General features: G+C 33.0%; 1 protein-coding gene and 1 pseudogene across 1 annotated transcript; both read left to right on the forward strand.

The window, feature by feature from the left end:
* The first annotated feature begins 14,323 nt into the window (after positions 1–14,323).
* On the forward strand, positions 14,324–15,801 carry LOC131056888 (coniferyl alcohol acyltransferase-like; annotated as a pseudogene).
* Positions 15,802–16,622: 821 nt separating this feature from the next.
* Positions 16,623–18,259, forward strand: LOC131056887 (coniferyl alcohol acyltransferase-like). Its single transcript, XM_057991160.2, has 5 exons — positions 16,623–16,858; positions 16,987–17,011; positions 17,096–17,236; positions 17,378–17,473; positions 17,753–18,259. Exons 1-5 carry the CDS (start codon positions 16,623–16,625, stop codon positions 18,257–18,259), a joined length of 1,005 nt encoding a protein of 334 aa, XP_057847143.2.
* The last annotated feature ends 779 nt before the right edge of the window (positions 18,260–19,038 follow it).

Below are 19,038 nucleotides of genomic sequence, written 5' to 3' on the forward strand. Positions count from 1 at the left end.
CCCCTGACATTCCAAGTAGTTATTTTCATGTCTCACCAAGGGAGATAGATCCTCCCTTGGATTTTTTCATAAACTCAATTGCACTCACTATCCCTTTCTCCTTGGCTTTGTCCTCTCTCACTTGCCTATTGGTCATTCTTCCACGGACCCCTTTGGCTTTCCCTAATAGAGCGTTCGTAGATTTGCTGATACATCTTTGATCCACATTGTCTAATTCATCTTTTGACTTGAATTCTTCTTCCGATCCCATATCGTACTCAAAATTGGTATCCTTGGATCCTTTAATGAGAGGATTTTGCATGGAAGTATTGTTTATTCCAATAGAATTGTCACACCCATTAGAGCCAAGCCCTACCGCCAATTGGCCATCTTTAAAAGAATTGCCAACCTCCAACACTTGGTTCTTCAAAGAAAGATCCAAAGGAATAGCATTGATTGCTTCATTATTCAAATTTGACATTCCACCTCCCTTGTTCGAGTTTTCTTTGATAATAACTGCTTGTGACGGTTGAGTTTCCATCTTTTTCCATACTTTCTTCTCCTTTTTAGGTGGGCTACCTCTTACTCTTCTAAAAAAAAGTCTAGAATTCACCACTGAATGAAGGTGACTGCCACATCTAGAACAGGGAGTAATAACCTTTTCAATCTCTACTTGCTGCCTCCATTCGCCTGTCACGGTAGAAAGAGTTATCTATGTTGGTATTCTTTGGACCGCAGTGATTCACAATTTGGCGAATTTTTAAAGGTCATTTTCAATAATCTTCTTGTCTCTTTCCAATGGAGTGCCCAAAGATCTTCCATTTTTTTCCAAAACCACATCATCCCAATATTCAATCGGAAGGTTATACAGCCAAATCCATACCGGACTGTCATACACCACTAAGGGAGTAGGGTCAAAATTCGGGGTCCATGGCTGTAAATAAATTGGATTGCCATTAACAAACCAATTTTCTTGATTTAAAATCCAACATCTTTCAAATTCCTGGGCAAAAACAACCATAAAAAAACTTTTGGAATATATTTAACCACAATGTCCTCTCCCCAATTTTTGAAAACCCAGTTATTGATTTCCATTCAGGTCATTTTAGTGCCAATTATCCTTGCAATAACTACAAAATCCTCCCACAAAGCTTTCTCTGCCAAGATTTCCATAGACGGATCAATAACAGAATCACCTTTATTGCCTGTAATCCCTTCTGAATCCGATCCATCGTGGTTTCCCTCCTGCAATCCTTCATCTCCTACATCTGCCTTCCCCAATTTTTGCAAAGTGCTTTTTCCTTCCATTTTTCAACTATCTTTTACCGACCATAATTTTCTCATACATTACAATTTGTTGATAACATTAATGTGTCACAATTACAATTATAATTGGATAAAACACAATAGACACTAAAAGATCTTTTGATAGAGGCTATTTTGTAGTTTTTTTAACACCATGAAATTGGAGACTAGGCTACATATCTAGATGTAGACAAGTTCACATCAGTAGTAAGTTTGTACCTTACATATGTCTTATTCTTTGATGGGTTCCCTTCTTTGCTTTTCTCTAGAAAACTATACAATTATTTTTAATACCTTTCAGCAACATCTATGATATTTAAATGGTTAATTTTAATTAGTGATTTTTATTATTGTTTGTTTCATATGAATTGATTTAGATTGAAACTCTATGGATCTTTTTCTATCATTTGTATAGGCTCATAAGAAATTATCTCACATATATGGATAACAGGCGGTTTTTTTAAACATCATACTCTTCAATGATTTTATAATCAATAGCATTTTTATAGCTTATTCCTATCAAAAATTGGTAAATAATTGTCCTAATTTTATTCGTTAAATTCTATTTTTGATGATTCAATTCAATGGAGACTCTATTTAAAAATTATATCCTTCAACAATCAAATAGGACCAATAGCAATTTTATAGCTTATTCTTATAAAATAGTTAAATAATTATCTAACTTTTATTGGTCAAATTTTATTTTTTACTATTGATTTTAGTAAACACTCCATTTAAACACGATAATGTTTAGTGATCAAATAGTTAATTGTAATTTTTTAAACATTTGCCATAGTTTTATTGATAAAATTTTACTATTAAACATTTAACCACATGGTACTGAGGACAAGTTGAAAAAAGTTAAAACAAATAAACAACATACTTACAACCTTACATAATACATCAAAACACATTTTTGGAAGACAAAAGCTCTTTTTCATGGGTTTGAAGAACATACAATTCATAAAGTATAAATTTTATTTTATTTTTTCTCTATTCCTAATAATATTATAGTCCAAATTGAAAAAGCTTTTTCAATAATTTTTTTTTGAAGTTTTAGCTTGTAGTTTCTTTTCATTTCAAGATTCACTTAAATAATAGTGACCTTATGCAGGATATCAACTCCACACACATGCACATTTTATATTCCTTTTCAACTTTATCTATTTGAATGATTGGATTTAAGGGGTTTTAAGTTAGTTTTTACTTATAGTGGTATTAGAGTCACTTTCTTGCCATTGTGGATAAATTTTTAATAATTAGGGATATTTTTAGAGAAGTTGAGAGTTTACTATTTCTTATTGGTGAATAGTTGGGCTTGTAGAAAGCTTATAGAAGGAAATTTCATTAAAACCATTTTTTTTCATTATATGTTGGTATTTATTAAGCAAATCAAAAAATTAAATTTATGATCAAAATTCTTTTCAAAATTTAATAGATTTTATAATAGTCTAAATATTATCAAATAAGTTTTGTTTACATCTCTGTATGCATGTTAAGGTGGAGATTGGAGAATTTTTTTTGATACAATCATTAGAAGTTATTAGGTACAAGAGACCTAGAATCTACTGATACTATCAAGTAACCATTGTCAAATGAGCCTTACATTTCCTCCTAAATACATTGTTGAGTAATTATAGTACATAACTAGCTAATTTTTAGTTGTTGTGTATTCTTGGTTTTATAGTTAAATGAGAGATAAAAGTAATCAAAGATAGAGGGTTTTTATAGTGTAATATTTTTGATGATATTATTTTCCTTGATTTTATTTCTACATAATTTATGCTATAATAGTTTTCCATAACATAGATTTGAGAAAATAATGATATTGGTGATATCTTTTGTTGATTGGGCTTCTTATTTTCAATTAATCATTGGGTTGATACTAAATTTGTCATGGTAAATTATGTTTTTGTAGGTAAAATGAATTAGAGTTTTTATTTTTACAAGAAGGTTTACATTTGAAATAAGTAATCACTATGGCCTAGACATAATTTTTTAGAAAAATATGCATGTTTCATTGAATCAATCTGTTGACAATTTTTTCATCGATTCTACATAACAAAACTATATTGAGATAAATTCTATAATAATTTGAATACTTTAATTTAGTTGTCTATCACAATTAAATTTAGTAATTTTTTAGACATCTTTAATACTAAAATGTTATTTATTTCTTTCAATTGGCTTTTGATTAAGGAGTTTGAGCTAACAACTAATACTAAACAAAAATTCCTTTGAGAAAATACAATTGGAAAGTAAAAATCTAAATTCCATACCCTTCATTGTCATCCTTGATAGTTGTGTCAATATGGGAGCTTTGGAATGGGCTATTCACATCCATCAAAGCATAATGCATAGAGAATTTTTTCCAAATGTTGTGATTATAACTACCCTAATGGTATCGCTTTCTTTTATTGTTGTCATTGTGCATGAGACAAATTTACAACTCTATGAAAATCAATATATGGTGGAAATACCTAATTGTAAACTACATTTATTTTTTGTTGTTTTATCTTTGTTATCTATGGAATATACCATATAGTATGCTACGACTACCAAAAATATTCAATTTGCACAAATAAATGCCATCAATACTTAGATATATTGATATCTACAAATACAAATATATACCAAATCAATAAGAGTGGATCACTCAAAGTATCTAGGTGGTAGATAAGTATATGACGATATGGTAGAGTCCCTACTTAAGCCATAATAAATTTTAATAATTCATAATTTTGGGTATATTTTACAATGGATATTCAAGAACACGTCCTCTTGATTTATGAAAAATGATCTTCACTACATGCTTTATAAGTGGGTAAATTTAGTAGCATGGACAAATTTAACAAATGTGGGCCTAGGTAGCCCATTTAAAAGTTATAAAATTATCGATTTTCATTATATTACAATCCTTCTAAATATTTTTAAAATAGAATTTGATTCAACTATAGGTAGGCTATTTCCTTCACTCTTGATTCCACATGCATTCCACAAAATTTAGAAATCACTTCACTACTTTTGTCTAGTTTGATCAATTAGGGTATTCAACGGGTTGAACAAGCAGACCCTTGGTCTCTTCAAATTACTTAGAAAAGATCATGGAGAAAAAGAAGGACAAACCAAATTAATTTAGAATAGGGGTATTTATGGGTTTATTAGTTTTATTTATATACTCTATCTTGTGTCTATGTGAAGAAATTACTCACTATACAAATAGAAGATGGTTGATTATCTATTGAGTACTATTTTGTGCATTTTGAAGTGGAAGAGGTTTGTTGCTCTATGGAAATAGGTATATTCTAATAGTCAAATTATCATATTGTTTATAGAATTTGTTTTAGCTTTGTATACTAAGAAATATAGGTTAGAGGGTAACATGATTCTTTGAATTGGCTACTACATAATAGTTTATGTGTTTTAAGCATTGTTTCTATTTTTTCTATTTTTAACATTTAAATGAATATATTTTAATAATCAAAAAACTCTTTTAGTGTCTTACCCATTCATGGGTTCCCAAGGGTTAATCCCGCTAACGACCGTCTAGATAGAGAGATGATTAAATAGTCAAAACCAGAGAAGGGGTGGGTGAATTAAATTTTGATGGAGCTTCAAAAGGTAATCCAGGGATCTTAGGAGTGCGATGTGTGGCTTGTGATGAAGAAGGAAATGTCTTGTGTAAAGGGGCTAGAAGACTTCAAGATGACATGAATAACGAGGCAAAAATCTAGGCAGCTTTACTTGCAGTTGAATTAGCAGCTAATTTGAAGGTGTCAAAGTTACATTTAGAAGGTGATTCTCAAATTGTTGTCTAGGCTCTGGTTAAAATACACACCCCGTGCTGGAAATTAGTCAAGTATATAAAGATAATAAGTGAAAAACTCAAGCTGTTTAAGAATTATTGTATCTCACACATGAAAAGAGAGGGAAACACTCCTGCAGATGAGTTGTCAAATGAAGTGTGTGGCCTCGAGCTAGGGGAGGTGAGGTGGCGGAATGACAAAAAGGAAACTATTAAATGGGGTCAAGACGCACTGCCAAGTTGGTATGACATTAAATTCAAATCCCTTGTCAGAAGCTGGTTGTTTCTTGCGCAAGTGTGAGTTAATGAGCAGTTATTGCGACATGCTCTGAAATGGCGGTGATGGTGGAGAGATATGCATTCAATACCAATTTCGTAATGTCCACATGGATTATGAATAGACCTGGCGAGTTGGTGAAACCAGTTTTGAATTTGGTTTTATTAGAAACCTTTGCATTTTTTCATAAAGCTCAGATATGGAAGCTAATTTCACCTTGGAGTCTTCCAAACTGATGTCGATATTTCATGGTCCTGTTCCGCCAAAAAAACTTGAGAGGATGTTTCTCACTAAAGACCCGTTGCTTATAAAAGCAGTTCATTTGGTTTTAGGAGAAGAGGTGGCTATCATTGGTCATCGCTATAGATGCAGAGTGGACATCAATTCACTGCTCTTGGCTTGGGGTCTAGACCTGGGACACACGGTGGATGAGGTGCGAAAGGTGATGCAGAGACTAATCCCAGGGGAATATCTTTTAAACCTGGAGTCTTTGCTGGAGTGGGCGGTGCTAGGATGGGGATTTGATCTTGCAGAAGGTATCCTAGAGGCAAATGAGGAGATGAAGGAGTGTCACTCATGCATTCAGTTTCTTTGACGATGTGAGGAAGTTAAATTGTAGTTTAAGGATGATGCACATAGAGGGTGGGAAGGGCTTTTAATCTTCATCCAGATCATGGACACAGAAGATGTGATCAGGCAGGAGGGTGGCAGGAGAGCGGTGGAGATCGTGAGCTCTAAGAGGAGGATAACAAGGAGACTATCAACAGAACTAGCTAAATAGGCGAGAGATTATGCAGATGATGGAGGGGATGGTGGGGTGGGTTCTCTGAGCCGACGAGGTGCAGCAAGCAAGAAGGCAGGAGGAAGGAGGAGGCGACAAAAAGTCGAAAGTGGAGACTCTTGCCGTAATTGGGTGACTAGTGAATCGAGTGCCTTGGCTGTAAGAGGTGTCAAGGAGGAACTATGAATAGTTAACTACAGGCATGGTACCCATAGGTGCCAATTATCTCTTCCTTTTTTTACCAATTAATTTCACAGTTGAACTTTAATTTTCAATTTGAAACGCCTATTTTTTGACAAGCAAGATGTAATAAGTTTTTTCGTACCCTTAAGTTTGGGGAGGGGATGTACGAGTGCTGGTTACTGGTTTTGAATTCCAGTTTTTGGGAGGGTAGTGATGACAGTCATAGATGTCTTGTTTTGGGAAAATTTTGATAGTTCATTATCTTTGAAATTGTAATAGTTTAAGTTTAATTAAATAAAAATATATATTTTACCAATCAAAAAAAAAAAACTCTTTTTGTGTCTTACAAAAATTAATATTATTACTAATATCAAACTTTTATAAATATGCATGCAAAATAAGAACATGAATACGAAATATATTGTAATAGCTTCTCTAACAAAGGATTCAATGTCATGTGAAATACAAGGATTGTAAGATATACAGAATGGATCTAGTTTGAAAAGATTGTAGGAATATTTAAGTTGCTCAAATTTTTTATCATGTCAAGAAGATTATGTAATTAGAAAAATTATTCAATTTCTGTGTCTTATTATTTTCTTCAGATAGTCTCGAAGACCCAGCTTTCTACCGAGGCACATTCAATGGCAGTTGACGTGTTGAAAGGATTGGGGAATGTAAATTGGGTTGCAGTGGGTCTTTTAGCAATAGCTAATGTTTTAGAAAGATTTGACACTGTTTCTGCGAATGACAGAGAATGCATAGACCTTCTTAAAGCTATGCTTAAGTTGGGTAAGTACTTTAAACACATGAAAGATATCAATGTGGATTTGCACTAAGAGATTTTAGAAGAGATGAACGAGGCTGTTAAATTGATAGTTGCTGGTGTGATTTTGTGTTGTTCATATATCACCTCGAATAAATTATCCAAGTAAGTAGTTCATTTCCATGTATTCTTAATGAATTTACCTGCTCAGAAGTTACTTGCATTGACTTAGTTATTTATAGCTTCCCCATACAGTAAATATAAGAAAAAAAATATTTCTATGATTATTGGCATTTGTCTGGTTACTCCAAAGGATCATCTTGACTAGGAAGATCCGCAATGAACTTGATTATTTTCGGAAGAATGTAGATTCTATGAAAGCCAACCTGATACTTACCATGAATCATCGGCAATATAATGTTACGGGTTTCGAACTTCTTAGAAATTTCCATCTTCCCACATTTATAAAAAATTGAATACTGATTACCAATATAACCAAGTTGTTGACCTGACAGAACTAGCTGGTAACGGGGAGAACGATTGCGTTGGAGTAACAGAGCAAGACACCTCCGAGCAATCCAAAGATACAGAGAGTAAGATATTAATTCGATTTCCAATATTTGTAAATTAAATTCAAATTTTATAACTCAATTTGAATTTATCTAATCAGGAGAGATTGAAGAGAGCTGTGAAACAGGGCTTCAAGGATCAGGGTCAGACACTATTCATTCTTCAGGACAAGAGAGTTATAATAGAGTAAATGAGCAAGAACAACCCGAAATTCCATTGCGTAGCTCTCTCGGGCTGCGCAGATTTCTTAAAAAAAAGATTCCAACCGTATTTGGACACCAAAAACCTTCCTTTTATATAGAACTGAAAATGTTCGTGAAGGAAATCCAACGATCTTCAATTGAGTTCAATCGCACGAGGGCAACAAATGGTTTTACAAAACTGATAGGCAATGGTGGTTCTGGGATTGTTTATTACGTAAGTTCCTTTTGAAATAAAACTGTCAATTATAATTGTGAAACAACTACGATTAGTTAATAATCTATGCATATCTTCTGCTCTTTCAAAAGGAATTCTGCTTGGAGGAAGACCAGTGGCAGTAAAGATCTTGAGCGGAGGAAGTCGTCAAGGCAAAACAAAGTGGAAGAACGAGCTGAGGATTCTAACAAAGCTACATCATCGAAACATCATGGAGTTGGTGGGATATTGCTTTGAACAAGATATGATGTTAGTCTACGAGTATATCCCACGAAACCTGTCAAACGTGATTTTTTTTAAGTAGCCTGTGCGGTTATTTTACTTTGTCTATTTTTACGTGATTGGAGAGCTTATCTCTAATATATAAAATTTTCTACCCATCATATGCAGAAGGAAATGAGATTCTTGACTGGCCAACAAGACTGAATATTATATTGGACATAATAAGGGGACTAATATATCTTCACGAAGGTGCACATGTCTCCATAGTACACAGAGACATCAAACCCTGCAACATTCTTCTGGAGGAAAATTACAATGCCAAGATCTGTGATTTCAGCCTTGCGAAGGAACTGCATCAGAACAATGTAACTGAGTCTTCAAACCATGTAACAGCAGAAGTTTGTGGAACACCGTAAAATCGTCTCAACCTTTAACCCTTCATTAAAGTGACAATGATTAATCTATGCATTTGGCAAATTTTGGGGGCCTAGAGTAAGGTTTTCATTTTGGGCAATCGATTAATGTATTTTTCTTTCCTTGTTTGGCCCTACAGAGGTTACGTAGATCCTGAGTATTTGCGTATCGGTCGTGCGAGGGTGAAAACAGACATTTACAGCTTTGGAGTGACGCTATTAAATATTGTATCTGGCAAAAGAGCCGTGGAGCACACAGATGGGTTGTCACTCCCCCAGCACGTAAGAATTATATTTGGATATATAGTCACTACAACCGTAGTTTGTAGGGGGTTTAGCAAAATAATATAATATTTCAATTTATGATTTGGTACGCGAATGCAGGCATGGAAGCTATCTGAAGAGGATCGGCTTCGTGAGCTGATAGACCCACGATTACTCAATACTGATAATTCAAGTAGCATAACAAGAGCATTTTTAACAGCTCTCTGGTGTATTCATGAGGAATCCAAAAGACGGCCATCGGCATCACGAGTGTTAATAATGCTTTTATCAGGAGAAGAGATTCCAATTCCCACCCGATCACTTGAACCTTGTAGAGAGCTTGGTCAGGGCCACGTAATTATATTGAGCGATGACAGTTTGGCACGTGAGAATTTGGAGCCTTGGCTCTATCTAGAGTTTAATGACTTGTAAAATTATATCAGATATTTGTTAAATATTTTATGTATGGCAGATATAAAAAATATTTGATATTTGTGGTAAATATTGAGGGTCAATGGTTTTAAGATATATAATTTTGTCAATATTTTTGTTTTATATATGTAAGCTTGATCATTTAAAAGTAAACACATATTTAGTAATTGAGGTTTGTTATCATTTGTATTGAGATTTCATGTGTCTATGTAAAGTATAGTATGTAATGTGTGGTTATATGGCTATTCATTATACTTTGGCATAGAGGTTGTATTTGAAGAATTTATATTTCAAAAATATTTATAGGAGACTTTATGAGTGTATTGTAATGTTTTCATTGCCAAATAATACATTATGAAATTTTTTGGAGATTGAATTTTATTTTATTTTTTTCTTATGAGAGTTTTTCTTAGGTGTACATTATGTAATTTGGTGTGATCCTTGTATCATAGTTATTTTGAGTAGTTGTTTGCATATTTTTTTCTCGAGTTATGTGAAAATATTTTGTAGTGTTGTAATTTTTTCTTTCAAGTGCAATCAATGTATAGTTGTTAGGTTGCAAGAGCAAATCTCTAAGATAATTGTAGCTTTCATGTGAGAAAATTATTGTACATAGTTGAATCTATTGTGTTGCATAAAAATAATGAAGGCATTTTTTAGGTCATATATGTGTTTGTAGACTTGAATCGTTGCAGATATATATAGTTTGATAAAGATTTGAAAAATGAGTGTTTATGTTTGGACTCTTTCTATAAGAGTTTCAAGGAAGAGTTTTTTTGGACATATCTTGATCAAAAACAAACTTCAACATTGAGTATAAAAAGACTAAAGTTTATGAATCAATATTAAACTTGACTATGTTTGGAGATATATTTTCTTTATCAATTTAGAGCCATGGAATAATGAATAATGAAGAATATTCAGTAGCGTCATATATAATATGTATAGTTATGCAATACATCAATTGATATAGTGCAATTGATAGATTTCATAAAAGATTCTCCATATATATTGGACTCTAACAAATATACACCATTCAAGCATTATCAAATTTGTGGTATATTTCTTTGAAAAGGATATGATGCTAGTCTACAATTATATTAGGCATGAAACTTGTCAAATATCATTTTCGGTAAGAAACTAATGCAATTCCTTTACGTTTTCTGCATATGTTTATTTGATTGGAGGGTATATCTATATAATATTTAAAAATTTGCACACATTATATGTAGAGGAAATTGAAATGATTATTAACAACCAACAAGACTCAAGTTTAGTTTGATCATAATAAGGCAACTTACAAAAAACAAACATAATTTGTATTGATTTGTACCTTGAATATTTGCATATGTGTTTAGTCATATTAAAATATAATTTATTTAAGTACTTGTAAATTTATATGAGATATTAACCATCCAACAAGAATCAAAATTAGATTAGACATAATAAAGGGACTCACATATATTCAGTAGGGTGCACTTATGTTTATAGAACATAGAAACATTAAACCCAATAATATTCTTTTCAATAAAATTTCAATACCAATATTTGGTTTTTTTTCTTAACTAGAATACTACAACTAGATTACACCTAACATGAAAACAAGATGATTTTGATAAATAGTGAGATATTTCTAGATGATGTAACTAAGTTTTGCCCATACCACAATGGATTTTTTTTTTAAATAAGTGGGGAAGGGCCCTAACCCATTACAGATCTATCACCAACCATAAAAAACTAGAACTCAAATAGAACCAGTTATAGAAAACAACAAAATATGGTCCAACAACAAAGTAACAATAGAGATGGAGCAAAAATGTTACATCCTATTTTGAATCAGAGTTTTATGATTGTTTATCTAGCAACCTAACTTGAGAAGAAGAAGATTTATTAGAGAAAATTTTCTTTCTACATTGAACAACTATCTAGGTAGATCCATTATCATAATTAGAATAATGTTGATGCATAGAAAAGAGTGGGTCATGAAAATCATAGATATAAAGAACACCATCATTAGGGCCAACAACAATGCCATTAGAAGCAACCAAAAAAATCTCGCACCACCATGAATAAAATAATTAGTTTTGTAAGCATTAGTTGACGAAATGGTAGAAGAAACTTAAAAACTAGCTTCATTCTTTTTTATTGTCAAAGGTAGATTTCTAAACTAAAAAGCAACACCAATAATTAAATGTTTAGTGGAGTGGAGATGATCAAGAGATGGCCCTAGATCCTTATGAAACTCACATGATGTAGGAGGAGAAGAAATAGGAGTGGGTGGTGCAAAATCCTCTAAAATAGCATCATCGTCTAGATGTCATGAGTGCTAGGTTGAGAATTCATACTAATGAGAAACAACTTCAATTTTGACAAAACATCATAAAAAGAATCCTAATTATTCTTTAAGAAGATGAATGATTAATAATGCTTAATTTCAAATAGTACTTGGATGGTTAATCTCCTAGAAATTCTCTATTCTTTTCCCCTATGAAGAATACCTAGATGCAATTAATACTAACCAAACCATTATGTTCATGAGAGATAAATTTACATGAAAAAAAATCCAGATAATATGGAACAATAAATTTGGGTCAAAACCACATACTCGAATTTTAATTATATTAACTCCATAGATATTTTAGTTTCTATTTTATATGCATATTTTCATCTTTTTTTTAACTAAGTAAAATCTTAAAGAATGATGACAATTAGATGAATGAGCATAGTGTGGTAGTTGCTAAAATGATATGAACAACAAATCATTATTTCTATACATTATGCCTTTCATGACATGCTTGTCTAAATATTTTCTAACTACGCATAGAACACATCTCAATATTTAATAAAAATATTTTTACAACGGGATAAATAAGGAGGCAAATTTAAGGAAAAATTAGCCATATGAGTTAAGATGAATTTACATATGTATTAATTTTTGAATCATTTCATTGTTTGGTGATGAGGCACATTGAAATCGAATCATGTTTGGAAAGTTGATTCAAGTCTATGTTGCTCATCAACTTCACAAAACTTTTAAAGTAGAAATAAGCTCGCAACTGAGTGGTGATTGCATTGCAAAGTATATCTTATGTAGAAACAAAAGAGATCAACTAGCTAACATTTTTAATTCTGATGTGACTAGAAATAAAATTGATAGAAGGATTAAATTTAGGAATGCTAGGTTATTTCAAAAGAAATGAATAAATTACGAGATCAATTTTTTAACTAATGAAAAAGTATCAATTGTTTAAGGCTAATTATTTATGTGGAAATTGGTTTTTCATTGAATTTTTATGTAAGGTCAATTCTTTATAGAAAGATTGGTCAATTTATTAGAGACAAATTATTTATTGGTATTGTGTATATAAGACTAATAATTTATGTAGAGATTTATTTTAATAAACATCATTTTTATTATTTATTTAGAGATTAATGATTTATAGAAAGTTTTTTTGAATAAATATTATTTATATAAAGTTAGATTTTTGTAGGGATCGATTTTTCATCAATAAACTAAAAATGATAATAGAAAAAGATCATCACATAAATAGTCTCAGTTGTTGTTTAAACATTACTTTAAAAAGAAGGTAAGCATAGGGTATGTTTATTTTTAAGGAAATGGACTATACAAGGATCTAAATTAATAGTCCTATAGTACTACTTAGATATTTTTGCGATAAAATACAATTGAAAATTTAAGAAGATTATATTACATGAAAAGAAAGAATTTGGATAAAAATCAAACTTAGTACAAAATTATACTAATTCATAAAATTAATTTGTATATAGATTTTTTGAAATAGAGTATTCTTTAATATTTGAAAGATAATTTTAAATGATTAATTGTAATAAAACCTAGATAAGCAACGTACATTGTCAAATTTAATCATTGGCCCTATGTTGAATATCAATAACACAAATACTATTTTTCCTCAATATAAATTGAAAAGACAAGTCATACATTATAATTGTCTACTAAACAAAAGCAATCCATAGACTATGATTGTACATTTTATATTTATTTCATTTATGTTGTTCCTACTTACAAATTATTCACATACTCATTGATTCAAGTACTATATATTTTTATTTATACTACGATAGAATTTAACCTCTTAAAAATACTTTAAAAAAAAAATTGTCATTTAAAAAACTGTTCAATAGAATTACTATCAAATTACCAACCCACTTTTCCTAAATATAAATATATTCAAAACATTCTTTGCATCTGAACGATACTTTCATAAACAGCACTTATTATAATTTAATGATTTGTTTTATTTTTTTTATTTTAAACTCATAAACAGCACTTATTATATATTAATGATTTGTTTTATTTTTTTTATTTTAAACTTAGAAAACATATAAGTACAGGATAATTCTATATTAAGAGTGTGAATACAAAAGATCATACGGTATATGTTTATATTGGGCACAAAAAATTTCGAAAAATACGGAATGCAAATACACAGTCTAAATCTGAGGGACCCAATCATTTAAGCTTTTGACATGTTTTTAGAAGCTGTATTGTTACAGAATGAACCATCACTGCAGGACCAGCGCAATTCTTAGTTTGTGTGTTTCAAGTTGTTTTGGATAAGACAATATTTACACAGTGGGGAACACGCTAGTAGGGAATTAACAATCACTCAATTTCCGCTTTAAACATGTTTCACATTGTTTTGTATCCCGACAATATTTATATAGTAGGGAACAGACTCGCACAGAATTAACAATCACCATACGACCAGTGCAATTCTTACATTTAACGTGTCTCACATTGTTTAGTCAATGACTCAGAGTGAGCTTTACCAGTAGTAATCTGAGGAAATCGGCACATCTAATGCTATAAACTGACAAAAATAGTTGAAGATTGCATCGATGAAAAAGTTGTCGAGATTGTGCTAAGATGTTTCCCATTAACTCCACCATTTCCAATGATACTGAGTTGAAGATTATTAACAAACAAGTTATAGTACCTTTTCTTCCACTGCAGCAGCACATCCTTCTTCTGTCAAATCTGGATCTCACTATTCCTCCAGTTTCTGTGCATGTGTTCTTCTGTTATAAAAATCCCTTTCCTAGGAATTTTGCATCAGTACTATCTCATCTCAAGACTTCCCTGTCGGAAGTGTTAGTGTCCTATTATGTATTTGCAGGAAGATTAGTTACAGATAGTATTGGCCTACCAAAGGTCCATTGCAATAACAAGGGAGTTCTCTTCACCCAAGTTTATGCTGCTGCTGCTCTTTCTCAGCTGAATTTATACAACCCTGACGAGTCTGTGCAGGGGAAGTTTGTTCCTTTACTTTCAAAGCCCTTTCAAAAAGATGGCATTCCTGTCTTTGCTGTTCAGGTAAAAGATTTTATAGAGAACATACTTCTTTCCACTTGTTTTGCTTTCTGCATAACAATCTTAAAAGTTTTTTGGTGTTTGCAGGTAACAGAGTTTAGCTGTGGAGGTATTGTTGTTGGTTGCACATTCGACCACACAGTTGTAGATGCATATTCTGCAAACATGTTTTAAGTTGGGCAAAGATTTCTAGAAATGACTCATCAATATCTCTGAATCCAAGCTTTACACGCTCCATATTATGCCCTCGAGATTCCCCTGCTTACTGTGCGGAAATTGACAATATGTATGTGAAGCATTCTACAGAAGAATCCAGCCAAGAAAATCCTCACCCACCTTCATTAGCAAGTAGAATTTACTATCTAGATTTGAAGAACATTATGAATCTCCAATTTAATGGAAACAAAGATGGTAAGAGTTGCACAAAATTAGAAGTGTTCAGTGCTTACTTATGGAAGTTACTGGTATGTACCCAGAAGGTCAACAACACTATGAATTATAAAATAGGAATACACGTAGATGGCCGCTCACGCTTACAGGAGATTGGAGTTTCTCCTAATTACTTTGGCAATGATCTAATCTTGCCCTTTGCCAAGTCTAATGCTGGTTATATAAAAAGCAATCCACTTTGTTGGAGTGCAGGGTTAATTCATGATGCCATACAGAGTGCAGCAAATGAGGAATATTTTCAAAGCTTAATTGACTTGGTGGAGACTACAAAGCCAACACCTGTCTTAGCCAAGATTTACTGCAAAGAAGATGACAATCAGTCCTCTGGGCCTGGAGTTTTGGTGTCTTCTGGACTGCGGTTTCCTTTGTATGATGTTGATTTTGGATGGGGAAAGCCTACGTTTGGAAGTTACCATTTCCCTTGGGGTGGTGAAGCAGGCTATGTCATGCCAACTCAGAGCCCTACAGGAGACGCTAGTTGGATTGTATACATGCATCTTCATCTGGAACAGTTAAATGCAATTGAATCTAATCCCAATCGCATTCTACTTCCAATCATACAAGATTTCTTACATTTGGCTTAGGAATATCTTAGAAACCTAAGTGGGAATATGCTTGAAGCATTGTATCTATAAAGTTGTAGTGTTGGATATAAATCCATACCCGACATTCAATTTTTTATGTTTTAATGAATTTGAGGAATTGAATTTATTGATACTCTTGGCAGTAAGAGGTTTTATGGTGTTCAAATTTAAGAATCAAGTCTCCATGAATCGCATTCAACTGAGATGTTTTATTTTTTAATTTGTGTTTTTATATTATGACATAAATTAATCATCTTCTATTTTTATATACAATTCAGGTTGTGTGTTTTCATATAATATTGGACGATCTCTCCATCTCAGAAGTCAGAGTAGATTCCTCAAACTAATTAAAAAGTGACATTTGTCTGGTGACTCCAAAGGTTCCTATTGACTAAGAAGATCCGATTCTATGAAAGCCGTTCTGATGCTTCGGATGCATGTTCTTACCATGACAACATTTGCCTTCCATGTTTCGATCTTTTTAGAAATTCTCATCTTTCCACTTTTAGAAACTTATATAATTAATTGAATATTGATTACCAATATAATCGAGTTATTGATTTGACATAATTGGCCGTGGAGTAACAGAGAAAGACACCTCCGAGCAATCAAAAGATACTAATTCGATTACCAACCTTTGTCGATTCGATTCAATTTATCTATTCAGGCTAGATTGAGGAGAACAAAATTCGAAGGATCAGGGTCTGAGACAAAACTTCATTAATATGTGATGAGCGATGTGAAAGAGCGAAGGAGGGCGCTACTTTGGGGGGGATTTTCGTGGCAATATTTTGGGCATTTGAAAGCAGAAGGAAAAGGAGATGGCGAATGGAGAAAAAAAACTGGAAGAGGCGATGCAAATCAGAGTAGTCCTCAGTATAAAAATTGGGATGATTATCCATGGCTTCCTATTAAATGAAGTCGTAGTCTTTAACGAACGGTTGGAGTTTGTAGAAGGGTTCGTAAGGGATTCTTTTATTGAAGTTGTGTGGCACAACAACGATAGAACGAAAGAAGGGCGAGGGAGTTGCAGGAAGATTGAAGAGCAAACAAAGCTGTAAGAGGAGCTACTCACACTCAGTAACCCATCACTGCTAAATAATTGGTATTAGAAATTATTGCTATTTGTTCTTGGATGAAAAAATAATAATTATTCATAATATTCAATGATCAAGAAACTTCTAGCGAGCATGGTAGTTGCCATCCCAAGGTTAGTTGTATGACCTGTGAATAAAACTTTAATCAAAGAAATCATTTATGGAGGAAATCTTAATGGCGTTAATAATGATAACAGCTGCCTCCTCTCTCGTTCTTCTCACCAATAGGAAAACTTGAACACAAAACTAAGACAGTTCACTTGACCCAAGCTTATGCTGCAGCAGCTCTTTCTCAGCTAAATTTATACAACCCTGATGTGTCTGTGCAGGGGAAGCTTGTTCCTTTACTTTCAAAGCCCTTTTAACAAGATGGCATTCTTTTCTTTGTAGTTCGGGTGAAGGATTTTATAGAGCACATACTTCTTTCCATTTGTTTTGCTTTCTACATAACAATCATAACAGCTTTTTGGTATTTGCAGGTGACAGAGTTTGGCTGTGGAGGTATTGTTGTTGGCTGCACATTCGACCACAGAGTCGCAGATGCATACTCTGCAAACATGTTTTTGACAAGTTGGGTAAAGCTCTGTAGGAATGACTCAACTGTTCCTCTAAATCCAAGCATCACATGCTCCAGATTATGCCCTTGAGATTCCCCTGCTTACTGTGCTGAAATTGGCAATATGTATGTGAGGCATACTTCACTAGAATCCGACCAAGAAAATCCTCACTCACCTTCTTTAGCAAGTAGAATTTACTATATAGATGCCAAGAACATTATGGATCTCCAATTTGATGCAAACAAAGGTGGTAAGAGTTGCACAAAATTAGAGGTGTTCAGTGCTTGCTTTTGGAAGCTACTGGTATGCACCCAGAAGGTCAAGGACACGATGAATTGTGAAATAGGAATAGTTGTAGATGGTCGCCTACGCTTAAAGGAGATTAGAGTTTCTGCTAATTACTTTGGCAGTGTTCTAATCTTGCCCTTTGCTGAGTCTAATGCTTATTGTATTAAAAGAAAATTACTTTGTTGGAGTGCAGCGTTAATTCATGATGCCATACAGAGTGCATCAAATAAGGATAATTTTCAAAGCTTAATTGACTTCGTGGAGACTACAAAGCAAACACCTGCCTTAGCGAAGATTTACTGCACAGAAAATGCCATGCAGTCTTCTGGACCTGCAGTTTTGGTGTCTTCTGGACTGCGGTTTCCTTTGTATGAGGCTGATTTTGGATGGGCAAAGCCTACGTTTGGAAGGTACCATTTCCCTTGGGGTGCTGAAGCAGGCTATGTCATGCCAACTCAGAGCCCTGCAAGAGACTGTAGTTGGATAGTATACATGCATCTTCCTCTGGATCAGTGAAATTCAATTGAATCTGATCCCAATCGCATTCTACTTCCAACCAAACATGATTCTTACATTTGGCTTAGGAATATCCTTGAAACCAAAGTGGGAATATGTTTGAAGCATTGTATCTATAGAGTTGTACAATAAGCATTGGAGATAATTGTATACCCGACAATCAATTTTTTATGCTGTAATGAATTTGAGGAATTGAATTTATTAATACTGTTGGCAGTAAGAGGTTTTATGGTGTTCAAATTTAAGAATCAAGTCGCCATGAATCATAGTTAACTGAGATGTTTTATCTATTAATTATTAAAGTTTGTTGCACGTTTCTATATTATTATTACTATATAAAGTAATCATCTTCAATTGTTATTAAACAATTCAGTTTGTGTGTTTCCATATATTCTTTGATGAACCCTCCTGCTCAGAAGTTACAGAGTATACCTCTGTTTTATTTATTTAATTAATCGTGGATTCCTCAAACTGATTAAAAAGTGACATTTGTCTCATAACTCCGAAGGTTCCGATTCACTAAGAAGATCCGCGATGAACTTGCCTATGTTCGGGTAAAAATAGATTCTATGAAAGCCGATCTGATGCATGTTCTGACCATGACAAACATTTGCCTTCCATGTTTCGATCTTCTTACAAATTCCCATCTTCCCAAATTTAGAAACTTCTATAATTAATTGAATATTGATTAAACAATATAACCAAGTTGTTGATTCGACATATTTAGGCGAGAACGGGGAGAATAGTTGCCATGGAGTAACCGAGCAAGACACCTCCGA

Source organism: Cryptomeria japonica, chromosome 7 (assembly GCF_030272615.1).
Source record: "Cryptomeria japonica chromosome 7, Sugi_1.0, whole genome shotgun sequence".
Taxonomy (NCBI): Eukaryota; Viridiplantae; Streptophyta; class Pinopsida; order Cupressales; family Cupressaceae; genus Cryptomeria; species Cryptomeria japonica.

Coding starts and splice junctions, on each gene's coding strand:
- LOC131056887 (XM_057991160.2), top strand. CDS start 16,623: ATGGCGAATGGAGAAAAAAAACTGGAAGAGGCGATGCAAATCAGAGTA. Junction 16,859..16,986: donor ATTGAAGAGCAAACAAAGCT/GTAAGAGGAGCT, acceptor AGAAACTTCTAG/CGAGCATGGTAGTTGCCATC. Junction 17,474..17,752: donor ACATGTTTTTGACAAGTTGG/GTAAAGCTCTGT, acceptor TGCTTTTGGAAG/CTACTGGTATGCACCCAGAA.